Source organism: Thunnus albacares, chromosome 4 (assembly GCF_914725855.1).
Source record: "Thunnus albacares chromosome 4, fThuAlb1.1, whole genome shotgun sequence".
NCBI lineage: Eukaryota > Metazoa > Chordata > Actinopteri > Scombriformes > Scombridae > Thunnus > Thunnus albacares.
Window position 1 is genome coordinate 28,687,192 of NC_058109.1, and position 13,606 is coordinate 28,700,797.

At 40.7% G+C, this 13,606-nt stretch overlaps 1 protein-coding gene across 1 annotated transcript; it reads left to right on the top strand.

Moving 5' to 3' along the window:
* Positions 1 to 2,001: 2,001 nt before the first annotated feature.
* si:ch211-253b8.5 (dysbindin) lies at positions 2,002 to 13,599 on the top strand. Its single transcript, XM_044348563.1, has 4 exons — positions 2,002 to 2,283; positions 12,273 to 12,425; positions 12,534 to 12,677; positions 12,762 to 13,599. Exons 1-4 carry the CDS (start codon positions 2,241 to 2,243, stop codon positions 13,019 to 13,021), a joined length of 600 nt encoding a protein of 199 aa, XP_044204498.1. The 5' UTR covers positions 2,002 to 2,240; the 3' UTR covers positions 13,022 to 13,599.
* Positions 13,600 to 13,606: the final 7 nt, after the last annotated feature.

Below are 13,606 nucleotides of genomic sequence, written 5' to 3' on the forward strand. Positions count from 1 at the left end.
TATCTCTTGTCCTCTCATGTACACTCACACACACACACACACACATGCTGGAGAAAGTTCACGGCATGGTAAGACGGGTGCATCGAAGGCTTTGCCACAACTAGCTCATGAAAACCACCAAAACCACTGACATTTACAAAGAGTATGTTTTTATTGATTGAAATCGCCAGTCACTCCCACCACTTCCCAACTGCTACATTAAAGCTTGTATTTGCAGTTGCACTTGCAGCTTGGCAAAGATGCCAAATGTTCTAGTAGAGAAAGTTTCCATGCTTACTGTGTGCACTTGTGGGCATAAGCATATAAAAGTTTTGTTGTTCATTTGTTGTCTAGTGTAAAGAACAAATGAACATTTCCTGTTCAAGAGTTCTTGTGGATGATCAATAGGTTAGATCTTGAATACATGTTGTTCTGATTGTCACTAACAGATTCTTGCAGTGACTCACTCTCTAATCTTTTCCTGCATTCAACTGAAGCCTTTAAAAGCCTTTCTCAAATGCCAATACAGTGTTTTGGAAAAAAAGGCAATGATGTAATGCTGCTTTGTGAAGCCTCTGCATGCAAATGTTGTGTAATAAACAAGTCTGGTTTAGAGGAAGTGAAACTGACATCTGTTGTCCACTAGAGGGTATCCAGGACACACAGATGTTAAGATATTATACTGCAGCCTGATGGTTAATTCCTGACTCTGAGCTCCAGTAAGTGATTCAATATGTCTCACCATTTGAAAATTATTTTGAGGAAATGTTATTATATTGTTTCTTTTAAATTTTCTCTAAATCCTCAAAGATCTAACATGAAGGACTAATGTAAAGTTAAAAATCAATTTGAACACTGAAGAAATGTGAAAAAAGTCTTCACTGACAAAAGTAACAGCAGAATAAACTAAGAGATGTTTTTCCAGATGTTTTTTTGCTGAATATTTATCTATAAAGATGTCTAACAATCCTACTTTAAAAAAAGTTTATACATTAAAAAAAAAAAGTTTAAAGTTTAAAGTTTAAAAAAGAACAGAACACACATTTGTATGTGTGTGTGAGTGTATATATATATATATATATATATATATATATATATATATATATATATATATATATATATATATATATATATATGTACACTCAAAAGACAAAAGAATAAACAGATAACAACAACCAAAACAACAATTGTGGTCATCTTTTTTTTTTTCTCTACAGCTAGTTATACATTGTATCTGAATTAAATAAATCATTTCTTAAGTCTCTACTTTCAGTTTATGCTTCTGGAAAGAACAAGTTGTTCTTTGTGAAGGGGAAACCTGAAAAGGCTTTTAAATTGCTCTGTTGCATCAGTGTTAAAGAACAGACACAACAATCACAATACAATACATCAACAATGCTGTTGATGATGTTGATGTTTGTGTGCTGTTCTGTATGGGGAATGTGTCATAACTGATAATGTCAGGGACTTTAGTGCAGTAGATGAGATTCTTCAGTGTTTTACTTTTTTATTTTGAATATTTCAGAATTCTGAGTATCTATTGAAATTGAAGTTTTATCCTGAGTAATTTATTGTTGTTTTTTTATCATTGTATTTATCAGATGTATGATGTGTAGTACTGTTGAATTATTAGTTACTGTACAGCAGTGCTACTTTTTTGTCCAAGGCAAATTTCCCTCTGTGACAATAAAGTCTTGTCTTACCAATAACAAGATGGATATTCTGCGGCAGTAAATGTAGCATTTTCATTTTTCAGGGACATCACTTGACCCTGAAGGTGAAACAGAGGGTTTAAATCTGCAACAAAAAAAAGAAAAAAGGGAACAAGAGACAGAAAGGGAGGAGGAAGGGGTGTAAGAAGACAAAAATAACAAAGGCATGTGCCTGTCTCTCCTTGGTATTTTCCACTCTGTTACATAAAATCCCTCCTTCCCTCTTCTCAATCCTTTCCTCGCTCTCCCTCTCTCTCTCTCTCTCAGCTCCTCCTTCCTCCCCGTCATTGGTCAGCTGGTCGGCTCCACAAAGCCACAAACTTGTTCTCGCCTCATCCAAGTGGTTCAGAGTCCACGCAGGGAAAGAGGGAAGGAGGGAAGGAGAGCAGTGTGGCAGTCAGCATCAATCACTTCAGGGCACTTTGAGTGAACAGAAGAGGCAGGAGATGATCGGCAGCCTCTCTGCTGAACTCTCACAGGGCTGACTGGCCATCAGAACACTGATTATCTCTGATTGATTATCTCTGTTTCCTCCGACTCTCCAGCAACATGAGCTCATCATCGGCCAACCTTCACAACAAACGCCTACCATGTGAGTAATTTAAAAAACTTCTGTTTTGCACAGTCTCAGTGGATGTGGATGTTTTGAGATGTAACCATAAAGATGTACCGGTTTGCTCCATTAACACAGTTTTTATTTTTGGATATGGAGCAGGATGTTAGAGAGGAGGAAATTCCTCTCCATATTTGGTACACACACACGCACACACACAGATTGAACATTTAAGGCAGAAAAACCCAAGCTACAATGACAGCTTGTGTGTGTGTATTGTGCAGTGTGTGTGCCTGTTTGTCTTCCCACATTATATTAAACATGTCAAACTGATGTCAGTTAAGTGAGGAAAAGGCACAAATGAATACTTTTTGTAACAATGTCTTTCAATTTTCATTAATTGTGATTGACACTGAATTTATTCACAGCTCCTTAAGCTGTATGTGTGTGTGTATGTGTGTGTGTGTGTGACAGATAGATACAATGTGGAAGCAGGTGTGACAGATCAGCCAGTGTGTTAAATAGCGGCAGCTGTGTTGATGTTGTGATGAAGTGACTGGCCAAAGTGCTGTGCCAGCCAAAATCAGACAGGAATGTTGAATCATCACGCTGAGTAATCTTCACTAATACCAAGTGAATAGGTCACACTCTCTTTGCACGAGAACAGGGATGCATTCCCACACACACACACACACACACACACACACACACACGTACACACACACTGAGGCAAGCTTGGATTGGGGCCACTGCAGAGCTCCATGACAAAGATCTCTTATTTCTAATAGGATTGTGCCTGCAGATCTCATCAGACCAGACTGACTGCGGCGGGGTCTGCAGCTTGTTGCACAGACGCACCAAAGCTGACAGGACGTAGGCCCACAGACCTGAAATTGAATTAGTCCCAGTGAGATCAGTGTGTGACTTCATGAGGCTAAAAAGGATCAGGCAGCTACTCCAAAGAAGACATGTCCCATCTGTTGCTCTGCCCCTGGCCTCTGTGCCTCTGTAGTCCGCTCTGTCACATCTTGATTATTGTGGGAATGTGCCAGAAAGCGGCACGTCGGTGTGCTGCGGAGTGAAGGACTGACCAGCTGTTGAAAGCATGTTACAGACTTGGGTGCAGAAGGAATTGTTTCTATTCTCCATGTATTCATAGCCCAGTCCCTTTGGACATGACCCAGATAAGGCTGAGGACGTGGATGCTGTTTAATGAGCAAATTACAGGGCCAAAAATCCATATCATGTACTGTCTGTATCTGTAATTGATCACACTCTGAGGGATACATAAAGTGCATGCTGCTCTACAGTGGCTGCTCGCCGGAGCTTATTGTCTGAACAAGAGGAGCTTCAAACGGGACCAAAGTGTTCTCCTTCTATCTCTTATGAATAAAGGGTTTGACAGTCAAAGTTGTGCCAGCATTTGGATTTATATACTTCTCATTCTCCTGGTTTGCTTCTCTTGAGCTTGTAACTACCACTGAAGACAGTGAGGTCAAGTTCTTGGCATTTTTGGGGGAATTTGGGTTTTTTTTTATCTTGCATTCTAGTATTAAGATATATTTTATCAATATTTTATGGTTAATTCCAGTATTTTTAGACTCAATGTACTTAAATCTGATTGCTTTTAGGCCAAATTTAAAGTTAATTGCTCCTAACAAAAGTTACTGCAGCTTCTTTGTTTACTAAAAATTGCTACTAATTGGTTAGGGTGAGCAAAACTACCACAACAACAACAAAAAACCCTCCCAAAAAACAAAACATCTAACTGAATAATGAAATGAAAATAATATGGCAATTCAGCCCAACTATCAGGCTAATTAAACAGTCAACTGAATAAATAAAATCTTAAGAAATCTAAATAATATTTTTGGTGACCAACTCACTGTCTGTATGTTTTAGGACCAAATGTATTTCAGTCAGGTTGAACCAGGCGTTATTTCTCTCCCAGTTTCTCAAGTTTAGATCATACTTTCACAGTTTACAGACATGTTACATAAATACTGGCACTATCAGGATTATATGCTATTACAACAGAAACGTTTCCTTTGGGTTTAGTGTCAGAGGAGGAATTATTGATAGCTGTCTTTTCACAACCAACCCACAGACATTTGCTGTGATTAAAATCCCAGTCACTGTTGTTGGAAGCGAAGAAGTGTTAATACTGTGTTATGCTCTTTCAGAAACAGCAGGTATACTAACAGGATCATCGCTCACCAATGTGAGAAGAGCTCACATGGCGCAAATATGCAGGTTATTGTATTACAAACAATACCCCATGGCATGTCAACACTTAAGTTAATTGTATGTGTGTATTTGTGTGTGTGTTTATCCTTAACAACCTTGAATGGATGGCTGAATAAGGTTCCCATCAATTCATCCCACCTCTTAGCTGGGCTGCCCCGGGGACACAGACCAGCTCCTTTCATTAGTTCTCGAACGAAACCATCTACTCACTGTGCAGCTGAATCCTCTGTGTATAGAGTTAAGGTCTTACATCAAAGTGTTCAGGGCTCTACACAGACAGACAGCAGCAATGTATCATGTGAATGAATAGTCCCAAATGTGTATCTGTAAATGTGTCTTACAGCCCCTTGTGGGGGTCCTGACCCTCAAATTGGTTTCCAACCTGAGGGTCAGGACCACCACAAGGGGCTATAAGATATCAACCACTGCATCCTGATGCATACAGGTTCACAAGGCATACTTAGGTAGTCATGTTATCATACTAACATGTCATTTCCAGGTATTTGGTCACAAACCAAAATATTGAACAAATAACCTTTTTGACCCGATGATGGTGCTGGATGAAAAATTAAGTTTAGTGGATGACTGACAAATCGACAGACAAACTAAAATATGATAGCAGTTGAGAAAATGAATCAAATAAAGCATTACATTCAGATAACGAACTCAAAACACTGTTAAAAATATACTTGTCAAATTCAAGAAGGTTAAAAAAAGACTGTAAATATATATATATACATATATATATATATATATATATATATATATATATATATATATATATATATATATATATATATATATTATAGTTTAAATGGTCAATTAGTGAAAATAATAAATCATAAATTATGATGACATGAAGTATACAATCAAATCTTACAATCCGGCAACTCATCGCTACAGTAACTTAATGTCAGAAATGTGTTGAGTTTAACTAAAACCTTTCAACAGTTCTTGCTACTTAGTTTCCTGCACAGTGATGTGATCATTGGCTTGTTGAATTGCTTGAATAATGGTTTAATCTTATTCTACAGTTCATTAGTTACCAAATCATGTTGGATAAGGGGATTTATAAATGTGGCTAAACCATGGATATGTCTCTACTTGGTCAGCTGGTGAAGCCTATTGTGTTGATCAAAACTCATGACAGTCTGCTTGTGGGCTTATGGAGGGCAGTGGGACAGGACACTGACCTACAAACAGTCCTATTGTCAGTCTGGGTGTAATCCAGGGAAACAGAGGGTTAACACTGATGTCATTGTTGTCCTGACAAACTGGGCTGATGGTGCTGAACGCCGCTTTGTCCTGGCAAAAACAGCCAGATCTCCTATGCAAATGAAAAAAAAAAAACACACATGCATGGACTCAAATTTACAGATAAAGCAGATGGACTCACAAACACAAATCAGCAGCTGCCATTAATAATTTACTCTTGTTGCAACTAGAGCTAGCTAAATTTCAGCTTTTGGAGAGAAAAAGCGGAGTGAGAGAAACCAAAAATAAAAGTGTGACAGAGAGATATTATTGTCCATTTTACCAGTGTGGCCACCTGTCTGTTCCACTTGAGTTCAAGGTATTTCCTGTTTTGTGATGACTGGGAAAATAAATATGGGTCCTGCTGCAGTTATGCAATGCTGTCACATGCCTAGAAAATGCAGTAGAAAAACATAAAAGTAGGAGGAATAACTTAAGAGCATGTGTGCTGAATGTGCTTAAATATCATCTTTTTAATGTTGGTGATAATTTAGCGCTGCATTTTATGGTTACAACCTCGCTCCTGCAGGTTAGAGTGGGATAAATCTACCTGTAGCCATCCAGTCGCTTCGCCATTCCTCATGAGATACTATTAATTACTGTAACAGCCTTTGCAAAGAGACTGATCCACTAATGACCAGCTGTAGACTGTTAACTGCCTGCTGCTGCCGGGGTCAATGTTGCGCTGGAAGGTACGGAAGAGACACACAGTGAAAATAACAAGACATCCTCTTTAACTAATGAGCCCAGGCAGAATTCCTTCCTTGCCTCCATCCTCTCCATCTCTCCCAACCCACACCCTTGTGTTGACTCACTTTTGGATAACCTCAATCCGATCATACTTTAGATTTTTTAAGAAACCCTCCTCCTCGTTCTCTCTCTTTCTGCTAGTCCTCCCTGACCTTTCCTCCTTCTTCGTGCTGCCTTTCTGTGTTTACAGCCACTCACTCCATCTTTCTGCACCCTCACTCTCACTCTCTCTTGTCGCAGTTGGGATCTCAGCCATGTGAAATAAAATCTCTTTCCTCCAAGTGGCTGGGTGGAAAGGCCAGCCAGTGTATTCAGTGCCTCAGCCCAAACAAGTGTTACTTGGAGAGTTTCAGGTCTGTCCCAGCGATCAGGGATCATGCCTCATCTATTTGATATACAACCAATGTGTTTTGGCGAGGAAGAGAGGGACACAGAGGGTCTTGGGAAAAGCAGTAAGAGTTTTTTTTTTGCTTTAACCACTACAGTGTTATTTAGAACTAATGGTGGGATGGCTGAGGCAACACATGGAAATATGGACCACCACCAGAGCCATTTAAACAGGGATGACCTCATCCATTTGTATAAGGAAACTACTTCTCAGAGCCGCAACTTTCTTGAATAGAATCAAACTGAGAGTCTGGCGAGCCGCTCCATAATATGCTCAGACAACCAAAAACAACTGGATCATGTGGAGAGACACTTTTCTGTGCTCCATTCAGCCCTGACCTTCCCATTCCCACTGTCAGAGGGGAGTCTGCCTGTGACCTCACTTTTACATTCAGCACTGAGATGGGCTAATGGCAGCCTGTGGGTGACACTGAGCCCTTCCATTCCGTCATTTAGCCCCCAGATCAATGTGTTGCCTCGGCTGGTTGTGCAGTTGGTGCTTCTGAGTCCTGTCCTTGAAAATGTGTCAGTGGGGGGAGGCACATGACGTTCAGAACATGCAGATACTGAAAAGATATACAGAGAGTCACCTGATTCGAAAAATGTTAGAAAAATATATAGTCAAATTAAGTAAAGTAGAGCATTGAATTATCTCTTTATTATCATGTGGCAATGATGCATCATACTGTTTGGCAGCTGGCCCTGGGTCTTATGAGAAGTCTCATCATGACACAGTTTTCACGGAAATGTAACAAAAGTAAAAAGAAAAGTGGTAAAGGACTGCAGAATAAGAGGAATTTAACAAGGATGCAGCTCTACTGGCCAAATGAAAGGCTGAGTTTAAGAGTATTCACCCTCCGCTACATCCAAACTGATTTCCTGTAACTGGCATCATGTCTAAGGAGTGCAGACCAGTCCCGTTCCCTTACATCTCTGTCTTTGTCAAGCTCTGAATGGGCTCTTTCTCTCTCTGCCCCCTGAGCGGAGGATCTGGGTTTGTCTTTATGTGGGGAGGCAGAGAGGCATGCAGACACGTCCGGGCTGCTCTGTCCGTCTCCATCTCTGTCTTTCTGTCTGTTCCAGTCATTCTGCATGTCCAGCTGGTCCTCAGCCCTGATCTATGACCTTTTCTTCCTCAACTCCCAAAGCCCCCAGAGGAAGGAAGGAGGGCGAGACAGAAAGAAAGACAGAAGGAGAGACAGGCAGAGAGAGAAAGACAGAAAGAGAGACAGAAAAGACAGGAAGAGAAACAGAACGAAAGACAGTAAGGACAGAGAGACAGACGAAGACAGAGTGAGAAAAAATACAAAGAAAGAGAGGCAGAAAAAAGACAGTAAGACTGAAAGAGAGACTGAAAAAAAGACTAAAAACAAAAAAAAAAACAGAAAGTGAGACAAGCCTGTAGGTTGTTTATCCCCTCTCACCCTCTCTCCCTCCTCCCTCTTGAAGCCACAGGCCCTTCAGACGTCTTGTGGTATGAAACTAAAGACTCAGGGTTGTGGCAGGGCTGCAGCAGACTGTGATCTCATCAGCAGTGGACACTGTGCCCATGCTTTTCTTGCGACAGAGGATTTTCCCGTGTGAGTGGTTGCGCTAATCAGAGGTCACCAGGGTCGTCCGCGGCAAGGGGAGCCGCATCGATCAAGGTGATTCAATGGAAAAAAGAACTGGTTAGGGAAGCAAAATCAATGTGAGGATATGCATCTGTAGCTAACCTTTAGCTACTCCATGGGCCTCAGCCTTTAAGTAGAAACAATCAATGCTGTGATCAATCAGTGTTTAACTGAGTAGGAAAAAAAACAACTTTGGGATGAGCATTTTGCTTAAACCTGTAGCTTGTAATGAAAAGCATCATTTTCTCAGAGAATGTTGGAGCACAAACATGCTGTCTAACCCCCGTCTGCTCTGCTTTAAAAAGAAAAGGAATGATATTCATTCATCCAAAAACAAATCTTGTCTTCTCTCTGACATGATGTCCTCGGCCGGTCACATGAAACAAGGGGCTCTTTTTCATTTGAGCAAACATGTCAAACAGGCAGCTCCAAATTGTTACTGACATCTTGCTTTGTCAGCGCGGCTCCCTTTGCTCCCTTAAGACTCTGTAGACAATAGCATTTCTGATTGTGTAACAGTGCAAGGAGAGGAGAGTATCACACACATTTACACACACAATTGACAACCTCACACACACATAGACAAAGACAGAAACACTGCATAGACAACTACCATAAAGATGACTACACGACAATTTGTAATCACTTGCCTGCCATTTCAGTACAGTACCATCATTCCTTTTTAAGATTGCAACTAGGAAATAGCAGTTGTATCTGGTGACTCATTAATTGTATATTCTAATAACTAGCAGACACACCTGTTTTCTGTCTGTTTCATACAGAGCGATGGTTGAAATGACTTAAGCTTCCAAGAAGAGAAGAGGAGTAATAAATCACTATAGTTAAAGGGGAACCCCATGAAGAGTACGACTTAGCCTGTGAAAACAGTAAGCGACAATGTCCTTTGTGGCTTTAGAGGGAGAGATATGAGAGGGATAAAACTTGACTATTTAAAACAATTACATTCCTCATGAAATTCTTTTAACATACTTGAATGACTGATCTGTAGGATCTGGTGCTTATGGAGCTTTTCACCATTCTCTTTTAACATTTAATCTTGTGTCAAAGGGACAATGGATCACATTTTTTATGAATATCTTCTGCTGTAAAAACTAAAAGGAAGGAAATAAAGTGAAAAATAGCAGGGATGCCAGTATGATCCAACAAATGAGAGTTTGCAGAGGGAGAGTGAGATGAGCAGTTAGTTAGAGATGAGAAGGATCACATCCTGTCTGACTGGCCAGCAAAAAGCCCTATGACAAAGTTTTATATATGCTTATCTTTATCTAGCTGATTAGAAGATGAATCATTCAGACCCTGCAGCACACACATGATGTCGTACAGTGGAGTTTTTGCATGTTTGAGACAGTTAAATAATGTTACAGTGTCTTAATGGTTCAATTCATTTCCTGATGCCCCAAAAAGCACATGATCCAATTAATGGCTCATTTTCAAATATGAATAATCAATTAAAGTATGTAAGAAAACCTCAATTTGAAAAAAAAAAACAAAGCACAATGATGCCAATTCATCTTGTATTTCAGCTCCATAACTTGAACCAAACACATTACAGTGTGATCACTGTGTGAAGGCAGATATTGTCAACTCATCACTTTTTGTGGCCAATTTGCTTGTAGATTCTTGTGTTTTCAGTCTGTGGGGACTCCCGTCTATGTTTCCGGGCTCTGTCTACACCCACATACTGTACGCCCATAGCTGGTGTCAGCCGGTCCAGCCCTGGGGATTGAGTTGTCCTCTTCCTCTCTTCCCTCCAAAGCTGTCTGATCCCAGAGCTGGCGAGGCCGCTGTGCCCAGGAGGCAGGCTGTCAAACAGGGCAGAGCAGAGCTGCCGTGACAGGCTTGTGTCCTGCCGTTACCGCAGACATGTGCCTAGGCTCGACTCATGGGGGGGGGGGGCTGCTTTCAAATTTATTTAAAGTGTTAGCAATTTTATCCTGACTGCAGCAGTTATCAGGTAAATAGTTCATTATGAGGACATACCAGAGAGGTTGTGTAAAAAAAGACAGTCTCTTTGTGTTGCAACAGAGAATCCCTGGAATTCTTCTCTTTCCTGGTATTGTAAAGATCCTGAGCTGAGTGTCTTTCTATTCTCCATCATTCACTGGTGTATTTATAGAGCTGCTGTGAGTGCTGCTCTCAACACAGACTAGATAATCTTCACATTATTCCCAGTTTAGACAAGGCTTGAAAGAGTCATCCAATTAGCTCAATTCCCGGCCTGTAGGTTGTAATGGCTCCTAAAAAATCAGACATTGTTCTAATGACTGTGCAACACATGGATTCATAGTAAAGAAGGAAATGGAGCAGAAATGCACTTTGTAATGAAAGACTATCATTTGTCGGTGCAGAGTAGGCTGAAATATGCAACATGTACTTTTCCCTGTAAACTGAATTTAAAGCAGTAGTTTGAGTTTTGGAAAATATTAAATTATTATAAATTGACTTCTTTGTGGAGTCAGACAAGAAGATACCACTCTCTTATCTGTATGTTAAAAATGAGGCAACAGCCAAGAGTTTAGCTTAGCTTAGCACAAAGAATGGAAACAGGGTGAAACAGCTAGTTTGTTGGTGTCTGGAGACGACAAAATCTGCCTAAATACATCTCTAAAGCTCACTAACACAATTAACAACTTGTTGTTTTTATGCTTCAGTCTTTGTACAAATGAAACAAACAAGATATATAACATGTGGTGAGCTTTTTTGTTAATTTTGGACGGAGCCAGGCTAGCTGTTTTTCCTGTTTCCAGTCCGTATGCTAAGGTAAGCTAACTGTCTCCTGGCTGTAGCTTCATATTTGGTGTACAGACATGACAGTGGCGCCATCATGTAACTCTCAGCAAGAAAACTAATTTGTCTGTTTCCAAAAATGTCCTTAAACTCAGTTGCTTCCTTTGTATTTCTATCTATCTATCTATGGGTTTTGTCTTTACATTCATAGACAATGTAGGAATCATTGTCTCTTTGCCCTCATTTCGTGTGCTTCTTTCTCAGTAGTGGCCATATTTACAGTATTTACTGAGCCCAGCATTTTTCCTCTCCTCATGCCTCTTCCAGTCACACTGCTGCAGTTCACCCCTTCACTCACACGTTGGATGTGCACTCAGCTTTATTACAGTGATGCTGATGGGGGGGAAAATGGGATTGCATGGTATCTTAAACCAGATTAATTTAGCAAGAGATTCGACGGCTCGCCTTTGCAAAGCAATCTGTGGATCAGCACAGATTTAGTAAATGTATAGGCTAGAACAGTTTGTTTAATCAGTGTCCTGGATAAACAAACAGTTTGTTTTATCAGACAAAGCAGTGTGTTGGTGGAATTAATCATTATCCACAGGAATGAAAATTCAGAGGAAAATGGAAACAGATTGTTTACAGTTAAGATAACAACAGGATATTTTACTACTTGTGATATATGTGATTGACTTTTTATCCTTGCTGTGTTACATTTCAAAAGTCAATCTAAGAGTCCAGAAAAAAGGGAATTCCACCTCCTTACACATCTCACTTAAAGCTCAATGCCTCCCCCTTCTGGCTACCAAAATTTGACTGTAATATGGATCTCAGATCATGTGTCACATTATACAGCACCAGGTAATCTCACTGACCAGCACCCCAACAGTGCCAGAGTGGAGGAACTTCTCTGTGTTTTGACTAGGATGCAGCCTTTTATGCTGTCTGGCCTTGAGGCTCCAGGTATCAGGTATAAAACATCATGAGCTGGTATCTAAACTTCTGTCCTGCTGTTGTGATTTCCAGCGGAGACCGAGCGTGGCCAGAGGCTCCCAGATGTGGACGCAGCACAGCAGCTCAAACTGAGAGAGAGACAGCGTTTCTTCGAGGAGGTCTTCCAGCATGATGTGGACGTCTACCTGTCCTCGGCGCACCTTTGTATCAGAGACTACAAGAGACGTGAGTTGGACCTGTAGCATTTTTATAAACCAATACACAAAGATGCACAAATGCACATACATAGAGTGTAGAGATGCATTTAATTTCTAACTTCACCTTTCCTCGCAGCTCCCATCGGAAGCATCTCGTCCATGGAGGTGAACGTGGACTTGCTGGATCAGATGGAGCTGATTGACATCTCTGACCAGGAGGCTTTGGATGTCTTCTTCAGCTCTGGGGGGGAAGAGGGGGTCCTGACCTCACCTTTGCCAGGTATTCAAACTAGGAAGATGAACAGAAATGACAAAAGCTAAAGTAGCACATTGCATCCCTAACAATGTTTTTTATGACTCACAGTCCAAGGAAACAACAACAATGACGAAGTCATCAGTAACGGACTCTTTCAACATGTACTTGAGGGTCTTGACGCCAAGTCCCGCATGTCTTCCACATCTTCTAACTCCTCCTCTGACAGCCAGATCACCAATGCCAATGGAGGAGACACCCCTGTAGTCGGGTCAGACGATGAAGAAACACACACCAGCACAATCAAGCGGAGAGCCGCATCCCCAGAGACAGAGAAGGTGAAAACTCAGACTCCATCATCATCTTCGTAGGACGCACTCTCCCCACAATGATCTTCACCTTCATCACAGTATTTAACACCTTGGCCAGAGACGAAAAGTCGACTTTGCAATGTGAGCTATTGAAAGTGGCCACTCCACACACTGGCTCTAATCACTGTTACTGTTCCTTGATTTAGGAGTTGTAGGTGGGGTTCTGTGTGTGTTTTGGAGGTGGGGACAATGAACTGTAAATATGAAGATTTCCTTTTAATTCTCACCAGTTTCCTTTCCTGTTTTGGCATGTTTCAGAGGACAACATCTGTTCCCCTGTTTCTGACCTCACCGGACTTGTAGTTGATGTATGATGTTGATGATGTTTCTAAATTTTGTACAGTATTAACACAACCCAGGACAGTAAAACAATGACGGGAATTAAACATAATCATTGAGTCGTGTATGACTTTGGGTGAATTTGGTTCTGATCATTAAATGTACTGTTTTTTGAGGCAACACATTGTCCTGCAAATGCAAATTCTCTGTTTCCTGGCTCTAATTTCAAATTAATCTCTAACAAGATTTCTTTGTCTTACCAATAAAAGAAAAGAAACTAAATTCTTGAAACTAAGAAACTAAGTT